This window comes from Petromyzon marinus (genome assembly GCF_048934315.1).
Source record: "Petromyzon marinus isolate PM22_M1 ecotype Great Lakes invasive population chromosome 76 unlocalized genomic scaffold, UKy_Petmar_22M1.pri1.0 chr76_unloc.1, whole genome shotgun sequence".
Lineage (NCBI taxonomy): Eukaryota > Metazoa > Chordata > Hyperoartia > Petromyzontiformes > Petromyzontidae > Petromyzon > Petromyzon marinus.
In genome coordinates this window covers 1,140,620-1,150,752 of record NW_027422618.1, presented here as the reverse complement: position 1 = coordinate 1,150,752, position 10,133 = coordinate 1,140,620, and the positions used below count along the sequence as shown (strand labels likewise).

Sequence of the window (10,133 nt, the reverse complement as noted above, 5' to 3'; positions counted from 1 at the left end):
ACCGGCGGGGGATGGGGGCGGGGCGGTAATTGGGGGCGTGGCGATGGGCGGGGGCTGTTGGTGGGGGCGATGCTGGTGGGCGGGGGCGGTTTGCTGGGGTGGTGGGGCGGGGCTGTTGGGCGGGACGGGGGCGGTTGGATGGGGTGGTGGGCGGGGCTGGTGGGCGGGACGGGGGCGGTTGGCTGGGGTGGTGGGCGGGGCTGGTGGGCGGGACGGGGGCGGTTGGCTGCGGCGGTGGGCGGGGCTGGGGAGCGGGACGGGGGCGGTTGGCTGAGGTGGTGGGCGGGGCTGATGGGCGTGGCGAGCATTGCGCCGTCATCGACTTGGGGGCGGGGTTACGTGACGTCGTGGGAAGTGTCGTCAGAGCCCTGGTCACGTGCGCAGCAGACGGCCGCTTCTTGAGATTGCTCCCCGTCGTGGTCGTCGTGATCCGAGCGTTACCACTCAGACAGGTGGGAGCGTGAGTCCGTGATGTGAGTCCGTGATGTGAGTCTGTGTTGTGAGTCTGTGATGTGAGTCTGTGATGTGAGTCCGTGATGTGAGTCTGTGATGTGAGTCCGTGATGTGAGTCTGTGTTGTGAGTCCGTGATGTGAGTCTGTGTTGTGAGTCTGTGTAGATGATGTGAGTCTGTGGTTGGTGATGTGAGTCTGTGTTGTGAGTCTGTGTAGATGATGTGAGTCCGTGATGTGAGTCTGTGATGTGAGTCCGTGATGTGAGTCCGTGATGTGAGTCTGTGATGTGAGTCTGTGTTGTGAGTCCGTGTTGTGAGTCCGTGATGTGAGTCCGTGATGTGAGTCCGTGATGTGAGTCTGTGTTGTGAGTCCGTGATGTGAGTCTGTGTTGTGAGTCTGTGTAGATGATGTGAGTCTGTGGTTGGTGATGTGAGTCTGTGTTGTGAGTCTGTGTAGATGATGTGAGTCCGTGATGTGAGTCTGTGATGTGAGTCTGTGTTGTGAGTCCGTGATGTGAGTCTGTGATGTGAGTCTGTGTTGTGAGTCCGTGATGTGAGTCCGTGATGTGAGTCCGTGATGTGAATCCGTGATGTGAGTCTGTGTTGTGAGTCCGTGATGTGAGTCTGTGTTGTGAGTCTGTGTAGATGATGTGAGTCTGTGGTTGGTGATGTGAGTCTGTGTTGTGAGTCTGTGTAGATGATGTGAGTCCGTGATGTGAGTCTGTGATGTGAGTCTGTGTTGTGAGTCCGTGATGTGAGTCTGTGATGTGAGTCTGTGTTGTGAGTCTGTGTTGTGAGTCTGTGGTTGGTGTTGTGAGTCTGTATTGTGAGTCTGTGATGTGAGTCCGTGATGTGAGTCCGTGTTGTGAGTCCGTGATGTGAGTCTGTGATGTGAGTCTGTGTAGATGATGTTAATTTGTGTTGATGATGTGAGTCTGTGTTGTGAGTCCGTGATGTGAGTCCGTGATGTGAGTCTGTGATGTGAGTTTGTGGTTGGTGATGTGAGTCTGTGTTGTGAGTCTGGTTGGTGATGTGAGTCTGTGTTGTGAGTCCGTGTTGATGATGTGAGTCTGTGATGTGAGTCTGTGGTTGGTGATGTGAGTCCGTGATGTGAGTCTGTGATGTGAGTCTGTGGTTGGTGATGTGAGTCTGTGTTGTGAGTCTGTGATGTGAGTCTGTGTTGTGAGTCTGTGGTTGGTGATGTGAGTCTGTGTTGTGAGTCTGTGGTTGGTGATGTGAGTCTGTGTTGTGAGTCTGTGTTGATGATGTGAGTCTGTGTTGTGAGTCTGTGTTGATGATATGAGTCTGTGTTTTGAGTCCGTGTTGTGAGTCCGTGTTGATGATGTGAGTCCGTGATGTGAGTCTGTGGTTGGTGATGTGAGTCTGTGTTGTGAGTCTGTGGTTGGTGATGTGAGTCTGTGGTTGGTGATGTGAGTCTGTGTTGTGAGTCTGTGATGTGAGTCTGTGTTGTGAGTCTGTGGTTGGTGATGTGAGTCTGTGTTGTGAGTCTGTGATGTGAGTGTGTTGTGAGTCTGTGTTGTGAGTCTGTGGTTGGTGATGTGAGTCTGTGTTGTGAGTCTGTGATGTGAGTCTGTGTAGATGATGTGAGTCTGTGGTTGGTGATGTGAGTCTGTGTTGTGAGTCTGTTTTGTAAGTCTGTGGTTGGTGATGTGAGTCTGTGTTGTGAGTCTGTGGTTGGTGATGTGAGTCTGTGGTTGGTGATGTGAGTCTGTGATGTGAGTCTGTGTTGTGAGTCTGTGTTGTGAGTCTGTGTAGATGATGTGAGTCTGTGGTTGGTGATGTGAGTCTGTGTTGTGAGTCTGTGGTTGGTGATGTGAGTCTGTGGTTGGTGATGTGAGTCTGTGTTGTGAGTCTGTGTTGTGAGTCTGTGTTGTGAGTCTGTGTTGTGAGTCTGTGTAGATGATGTGAGTCTGTGGTTGGTGATGTGAGTCTGTGTTGTGAGTCTGTGGTTGGTGATGTGAGTCTGTGGTTGGTGATGTGAGTCTGTGTTGTGAGTCTGTGTTGTGAGTCTGTGTTGTGAGTCTGTGTAGATGATGTGAGTCTGTGGTTGGTGATGTGAGTCTGTGTTGTGAGTCTGTTTTGTGAGTCTGTGGTTGGTGATGTGAGTCTGTTTTGTGAGTCTGTGGTTGGTGATGTGAGTCTGTGTTGTGAGTCTGTGGTTGGTGATGTGAGTCTGTGGTTGGTGATGTGACTCTGTGTTGTGAGTCTGTGTTGTCAGTCTGTGGTTGGTGATGTGAGTCTGTGTCGTGAGTCTGTGGTTGGTGATGTGAGTCTGTGTAGATGATGTGAGTCTGTGTTGTGAGTCTGTGATGTGAGTCTGTGTTGTGAGTCTGTGGTTGGTGATGTGAGTCTGTGTTGTGAGTTTGTGGTTGGTGATGTGAGTCTGTGTTGTGAGTCTGTGTTGTGAGTCTATGTTGTGAGTCTGTGTAGATGATGTGAGTCTGTGGTTGGTGATGTGAGTCTGTGTTGTGAGTCTGTGTTGTGAGTCTGTGGTTGGTGATGTGAGTCTGTGGTTGGTGATGTGAGTCTGTGTTGTGAGTCTGTGGTTGGTGATGTGAGTCTGTGGTTAGTGATGTGAGTCTGTGTTGTGAGTCTGTGTAGATGATGTGAGTCTGTGGTTGGTGATGTGACTCTGTGTTGTGAGTCTGTGTTGTGAGTCTGTGGTTGGTGATGTGAGTCTGTGTTGTGAGTCTGTGGTTGGTGATGTGAGTCTGTGTTGTGAGTCTGTGATGTGAGTCTGTGTTGTGAGTCTGTGGTTGGTGATGTGAGTCTGTGTTGTGAGTCTGTGTTGTGAGTCTGTGTTGTGAGTCTGTGGTTTGTGATGTGAGTCTGTGTTGTGAGTCTGTGGTTGGTGATGTGAGTCTGTGTTGTGAGTCTGTGTTGTGAATCTGTGTAGATGATGTGAGTCTGTGGTTGGTGATGTGAGTCTGTGTTGTGAGTCTGTGTTGTGAGTCTGTGGTTGGTGATGTGAGTCTGTGGTTGGTGATGTGAGTCTGTGTTGTGAGTCTGTGGTTGATGATGTGAGTCTGTGGTTAGTGATGTGAGTCTGTGTTGTGAGTCTGTGTAGATGATGTGAGTCTGTGGTTGGTGATGTGAGTCTGTGTTGTGAGTCTGTTTTGTGAGTCTGTGGTTGGTGATGTGAGTCTGTTTTGTGAGTCTGTGGTTGGTGATGTGAGTCTGTGTTGTGAGTCTGTGGTTGGTGATGTGAGTCTGTGGTTGGTGATGTGACTCTGTGTTGTGAGTCTGTGTTGTGAGTCTGTGGTTGGTGATGTGAGTCTGTGTCGTGAGTCTGTGGTTGGTGATGTGAGTCTGTGTAGATGATGTGAGTCTGTGTTGTGAGTCTGTGATGTGAGTCTGTGTTGTGAGTCTGTGGTTGGTGATGTGAGTCTGTGTTGTGAGTCTGTGGTTGGTGATGTGAGTCTGTGTTGTGAGTCTGTGATGTGAGTCTGTGTTGTGAGTCTGTGGTTGGTGATGTGAGTCTGTGTTGTGAGTCTGTGTTGTGAGTCTGTGTTGTGAGTCTGTGGTTTGTGATGTGAGTCTGTGTTGTGAGTCTGTGGTTGGTGATGTGAGTCTGTGTCGTGAGTCTGTGGTTGGTGATGTGAGTCTGTGTAGATGATGTGAGTCTGTGTTGTGAGTCTGTGATGTGAGTCTGTGTTGTGAGTCTGTGGTTGGTGATGTGAGTCTGTGTTGTGAGTCTGTGGTTGGTGATGTGAGTATGTGTTGTGAGTCTGTGTAGATGATGTGAGTCTGCGGTTGGTGATGTGAGTCTGTGTTGTGAGTCTGTGTTGTGAGTCTTTGGTTGGTGATGTGAGTCTGTGGTTGGTGATGTGAGTCTGTGTTGTGAGTCTGTGGTTGGTGATGTGAGTCTGTGGTTAGTGATGTGAGTCTGTGTTGTGAGTCTGTGTAGATGATGTGAGTCTGTGGTTGGTGATGTGACTCTGTGTTGTGAGTCTGTGTTGTGAGTCTGTGGTTGGTGATGTGAGTCTGTGTTGTGAGTCTGTGGTTGGTGATGTGAGTCTGTGTTGTGAGTCTGTGATGTGAGTCTGTGTTGTGAGTCTGTGGTTGGTGATGTGAGTCTGTGTTGTGAGTCTGTGTTGTGAGTCTGTGTTGTGAGTCTGTGGTTTGTGATGTGAGTCTGTGTTGTGAGTCTGTGGTTGGTGATGTGAGTCTGTGTTGTGAGTCTGTGTTGTGAGTCTGTGTAGATGATGTGAGTCTGTGGTTGGTGATGTGAGTCTGTGTTGTGAGTCTGTGTTGTGAGTCTGTGGTTGGTGATGTGAGTCTGTGGTTGGTGATGTGAGTCTGTGTTGTGAGTCTGTGGTTGATGATGTGAGTCTGTGGTTAGTGATGTGAGTCTGTGTTGTGAGTCTGTGTAGATGATGTGAGTCTGTGGTTGGTGATGTGAGTCTGTGTTGTGAGTCTGTTTTGTGAGTCTGTGGTTGGTGATGTGAGTCTGTTTTGTGAGTCTGTGGTTGGTGATGTGAGTCTGTGTTGTGAGTCTGTGGTTGGTGATGTGAGTCTGTGGTTGGTGATGTGACTCTGTGTTGTGAGTCTGTGTTGTGAGTCTGTGGTTGGTGATGTGAGTCTGTGTCGTGAGTCTGTGGTTGGTGATGTGAGTCTGTGTAGATGATGTGAGTCTGTGTTGTGAGTCTGTGATGTGAGTCTGTGTTGTGAGTCTGTGGTTGGTGATGTGAGTCTGTGTTGTGAGTCTGTGGTTGGTGATGTGAGTCTGTGTTGTGAGTCTGTGATGTGAGTCTGTGTTGTGAGTCTGTGGTTGGTGATGTGAGTCTGTGTTGTGAGTCTGTGTTGTGAGTCTGTGTTGTGAGTCTGTGGTTTGTGATGTGAGTCTGTGTTGTGAGTCTGTGGTTGGTGATGTGAGTCTGTGTTGTGAGTCTGTGTTGTGAGTCTGTGTAGATGATGTGAGTCTGTGGTTGGTGATGTGAGTCTGTGTTGTGAGTCTGTGTTGTGAGTCTGTGGTTGGTGATGTGAGTCTGTGGTTGGTGATGTGAGTCTGTGTTGTGAGTCTGTGGTTGGTGATGTGAGTCTGTGGTTAGTGATGTGAGTCTGTGTTGTGAGTCTGTGTAGATGATGTGAGTCTGTGGTTGGTGATGTGACTCTGTGTTGTGAGTCTGTGTTGTGAGTCTGTGGTTGGTGATGTGAGTCTGTGTTGTGAGTCTGTGGTTGGTGATGTGAGTCTGTGTTGTGAGTCTGTGATGTGAGTCTGTGTTGTGAGTCTGTGGTTGGTGATGTGAGTCTGTGTTGTGAGTCTGTGTTGTGAGTCTGTGTTGTGAGTCTGTGGTTTGTGATGTGAGTTTGTGTTGTGAGTCTGTGGTTGGTGATGTGAGTCTGTGTTGTGAGTCTGTGTTGTGAGTCTGTGTAGATGATGTGAGTCTGTGGTTGGTGATGTGAGTCTGTGTTGTGAGTCTGTGTTGTGAGTCTGTGGTTGGTGATGTGAGTCTGTGGTTGGTGATGTGAGTCTGTGTTGTGAGTCTGTGGTTGATGATGTGAGTCTGTGGTTAGTGATGTGAGTCTGTGTTGTGAGTCTGTGTAGATGATGTGAGTCTGTGGTTGGTGATGTGACTCTGTGTTGTGAGTCTGTGTTGTGAGTCTGTGGTTGGTGATGTGAGTCTGTGTAGATGATGTGAGTCTGTGGTTGGTTATGTGAGTCTGTGTTGTGAGTCTGTGTTGATGATGTGAGTCTGTGTTGATGATGTGAGTCTGTGTTGTGAGTCTGTGGTTGGTGATGTGAGTCTGGGTTGTGAGTCCGTGTTGTGAGTCTGTGTTGTGAGTCTGTGTAGATGATGTGAGTCTGTGTTGATGATGTGAATCTGTGTTGATGATGTGAGTCTGTGTTGTGAGTCTGTGTTGTGAGTTTGTGTAGATTATGTGAGTCTGTGGTTGGTGATGTGAGTCTGTGTTGTGAGTCTGTGTTGTGAGTCTGTGTTGTGAGTCCGTGTTGATGATGTGAATCTGTGATGTGAGTCTGTGTTATGAATCTGTGATGTGAGTCTGTGTTGTCAGTCTGTGTTGTCAGTCTGTGTTGATGATGTGAGTCTGTGTTGTGAGTCTGTGTTGTGAGTCTGTGTTGTGAGTCCGTGTTGATGATGTGAGTCTGTGTTGTGAGTCTGTGTTGTGAGTCTGTGTTGTGAGTCTGTGTTGATGATGTGAGTCTGTGTAGTGAGTCCGTGTTGATGATGTGAGTCTGTGTTGATGATGTGAATCTGTGATGTGAGTCCGTGTTGATGATGTGAGTCTGTGATGTGAGTCTGTGTTGTGAGTCTGTGTTGTGAGTCTGTGTTGTGAGTCCGTGTTGATGATGTGACTCTGTGTTGTGAGTCTGTGTTGTGAGTCCGTGTTGATGATGTGAATCTGTGTTGATGATGTGAGTCTGTGTTGTGAGTCTGTGGTGACGAGGTGAGTCTGTGATGTGAGTCTGTGGTGACGAGGTGAGTCTGTGTTGTGGGTTTGTGGTGACGAGGTGAGTTTGTGTTGTGACCCTCTCCCCCCCCCCCCACCGCTCTCCACACAGAGACCCTGTGGATTACAGCGAGAGACGCCATGAACGCCGCACAACACAACGACGCTGCTCTGGGCATTCATGCCATGGGTGGGTGGGTCGGTGGGTGGGTGGGTGGGTCGGTGGGTGGGTGGGTCGGTGGGTGGGTGGGTGGGTCGGTGGGTGGGTCGGTGGGTGGGTGGGTGGGTTGGTGGGTTGGTTTGTTGGTGAGTGAATGAGTGAGTGGGTTTTGTTGGTGAGTAAGTGAGTGGGTGAGTGGTTGGATTTGTGGGTGAGTGAATGAGTGAGTAGGTGATTGGGTAGTTGGGTGAGTGGGTGTGTGGGTTTGTGGGTTTGGTGGGTGTGTTGGTGAGTTGGTGGGTGGCTGGGCTAGTTGGTGGGTGGGTGGGCTTGTGGCTGGGCTTGTGGGTGGGTGAATGTGCGAGTGGGTCGGTACGTGGCTGGGCTTGTGGGTGGGTGAATGTGCGAGTGGGTCGGTACGTGGGTGGGTTGGTAGGTGGGTGAATGGGCGAGTGGGTCGGTACGTGTGTGTGTTGGTAGGTGGGTGAATGGGCGAGTGGGTCGGTACGTGGGTGGGTTGGTAGGTGGGTGAATGGGCGAGTGGGCCGGTACGTGTGTGTGTTGGTAGGTGGGTGAATGGGCGAGTGGGTCGGTACGTGGGTGGGTTGGTAGGTGGGTGAATGGGCGAGTGGGTCGGTACGTGGGTGGGTTGGTAGGTGGGTGAATGGGCGAGTGGGTCGGCACGTGGGTGGGTTGGTAGGTGGGTGAATGGGCGAGTGGGTCGGTACGTGGGTGGGTTGGTAGGTGGGTGAATGGGCGAGTGGGCCGGTACGTGGGTGGGTTGGTAGGTGGGTGAATGTGCGAGTGGGTCGGCACGTGGGTGGGTTGGTAGGTGGGTGAATGGGCGAGTGGGTCGGTACGTGGGTGGGTTGGTAGGTGGGTGAATGGGCGAGTGGGTCGGCACGTGGGTGGGTTGGTAGGTGGGTGAATGGGCGAGTGGGTCGGTACGTGGGTGGGTTGGTAGGTGGGTGAATGGGCGAGTGGGCCGGTACGTGGGTGGGTTGGTAGGTGGGTGTATGGGCGAGTGGGTCGGTACGTGGGTGGGTAAGTGGGTCGGTGTCTGAGTCTTTCTGTCTCTCTGTCTCTCTACAGATCATCAGGTCCGCCACTGCTGCCTGAACAAGAAGGAAAAACCGAGATGCTTCATCCTGAAGCGCCCCCCAATCGGCACGGGCACCTTCACAAGCCAAAGGCTCAACCCCATGATCACCACCACCACCACCACCGCCGTCGCCGCCGCCGGCACCTCCAGGGAAGCCAATGTCATCATCAGCACTGCTGGTGCTCTGCAGGCCTCTGGGGTTTCTGATCCACGGTGAGACTCCCTCTGTGTGCTCATAGGGCTGGGGGTGTTGGGGACGAGATGTCGACTCCCTTTCCCGGTACGCAGGAGTTCATGGGCTCGATCCCGACCGCTGACGACGCCTGCCGCTGCTGCTGCTGTATATTTGAAGTCTGCGTCTGTCTGTCTCTCTGCCCGTGGTCGTACCTACGTGGGTTCTCTCCGGGTCCCTCCGGGTTTTCACCTCCACATTTAGAATCGACATCACCACGCGGTTAGAGTGTTTGGCTGCGATACATTTCTTACGTGGGGATGATGATCACGATGATATCAGCCACTGCCTTGAGCCATCATTTGCGATGGCGACGCTGCTTCTGATCAAGAGCTACAAAAATCAGTGGAAGCCTTAGACCTGGTGAAATAAAAAAAAGAGTTTAGTTTTTGCATGGGTCTCTGCGGGTCTCTGTGGGTGTCTATGGTTCTACACGAGTCTCTGCATCTCTATGGGTCTCTGTGTGGGCCTTCTGAAAGAGGGCTACACAGTAGCTCTGTGGAAGCCTTAGACCTGGTGAAATAAAAAAAAGAGTTTAGTTTTTGCATGGGTCTCTTCGGGTGTGTCTACATTTCCACGCGATGATGATGATGACCACGGTGATATCAGCCACTTGATCGAGCTGCTATCTCTCGTGGTGGCCAGGTCGCTTCTTACACCCGGTAAAATAGAGTGATAGTTTTAGATTTTGTTTTTAAATCCGCCACCGTGCGTTGAGTCCGTTAGTCCACCCACGGGAGGATCTGGTGGTGGTGGTGGCGGTGGCGGTGGTGGCGGTGGTGGCGGTGGTGGTGGCGGTGGTGGCGGTGGTGGTGGTGGTGGCGGTGGTGGTGGTGGTGATGATGCAGAGCGACTACGGCCTCTGGCTATTGTAGCGAGAGGCTAAAGTGGTGGCGCCGTGCTGCTGTGGTGCTGCTGCTACCTCCACAGAGCTGATCCGGAGGAGATGCCCCCATCAACATCATCCTCCTCCTCCTCCTCCTCATCATCCTCATCGTTCTCACCGCTCATCTACACCAATGTGGAGTGGACGGAGTTTGTGGGGGCGGAAGAGGTGGCGGTGAAGAAGGTGGAAGGGAAGGCAGAGTTGGATGAGGTGGAGAAGATGGAGGAGATGGAGGAGATGGAGGTGGTGGTGGTGGTGGAGCCGGAGCAGGTGGTGGTGGAGTTGGACGAGGAGGTGAAGGAGCTTGAAGAGAAGGCGGAGGAGGTGGACGTGGAGGAGGTGCAGCATCCGCAGAGCAAGAAGAAGCAAGGGGCGTGCCTGGCGCAGGTGGCCAGCGCGCTCCGCTCGCTCCTCCGCCGCCTGCTGATTTGTGGTGGCCGGCCCATGGCGCATTAGCGGGGTCGTGGTGGTGGTGGTGGTGGTGGCGTCGGTGCCAGCTGCCACCACAAGCAGCACCACCCAGCCACCCACCCACCCACCCCATTATGTATCGCGTTGTAAATAATTTCATAGCTTTGTAAATAATTATTGTAAATATTGTCATGGCAAATACAGACAGCAGGAAGTGAAATGACGTTGCAGACTTTGTGGTGTTTGGTGCCTTCGATTGTCAGTGCTGTGTGGGGTCTGGGATCATAATGGCCGTGTCAGGGGTGCACCTCCTCCACAACCTCTTCCACCTTCCGCCTCCTCCTCAGACTCATTCACCCACCCACTGATTCACTCACCCACCCACTGATTCTCTCACCCACCCACTGATTCACTCACCCACCCACTGATTCAATCACCCACCCACTGATTCACTT

At 51.7% G+C, this 10,133-nt stretch overlaps 1 protein-coding gene across 1 annotated transcript; it reads left to right on the top strand.

Annotated features, from left to right (window-relative positions):
- The first annotated feature begins 355 nt into the window (after positions 1 to 355).
- Positions 356 to 9,896, top strand: LOC142908195 (uncharacterized). Its single transcript, XM_076058513.1, has 4 exons — positions 356 to 452; positions 7,000 to 7,077; positions 8,140 to 8,362; positions 9,312 to 9,896. Exons 2-4 carry the CDS (start codon positions 7,029 to 7,031, stop codon positions 9,721 to 9,723), a joined length of 684 nt encoding a protein of 227 aa, XP_075914628.1. The 5' UTR covers positions 356 to 452; positions 7,000 to 7,028; the 3' UTR covers positions 9,724 to 9,896.
- The last annotated feature ends 237 nt before the right edge of the window (positions 9,897 to 10,133 follow it).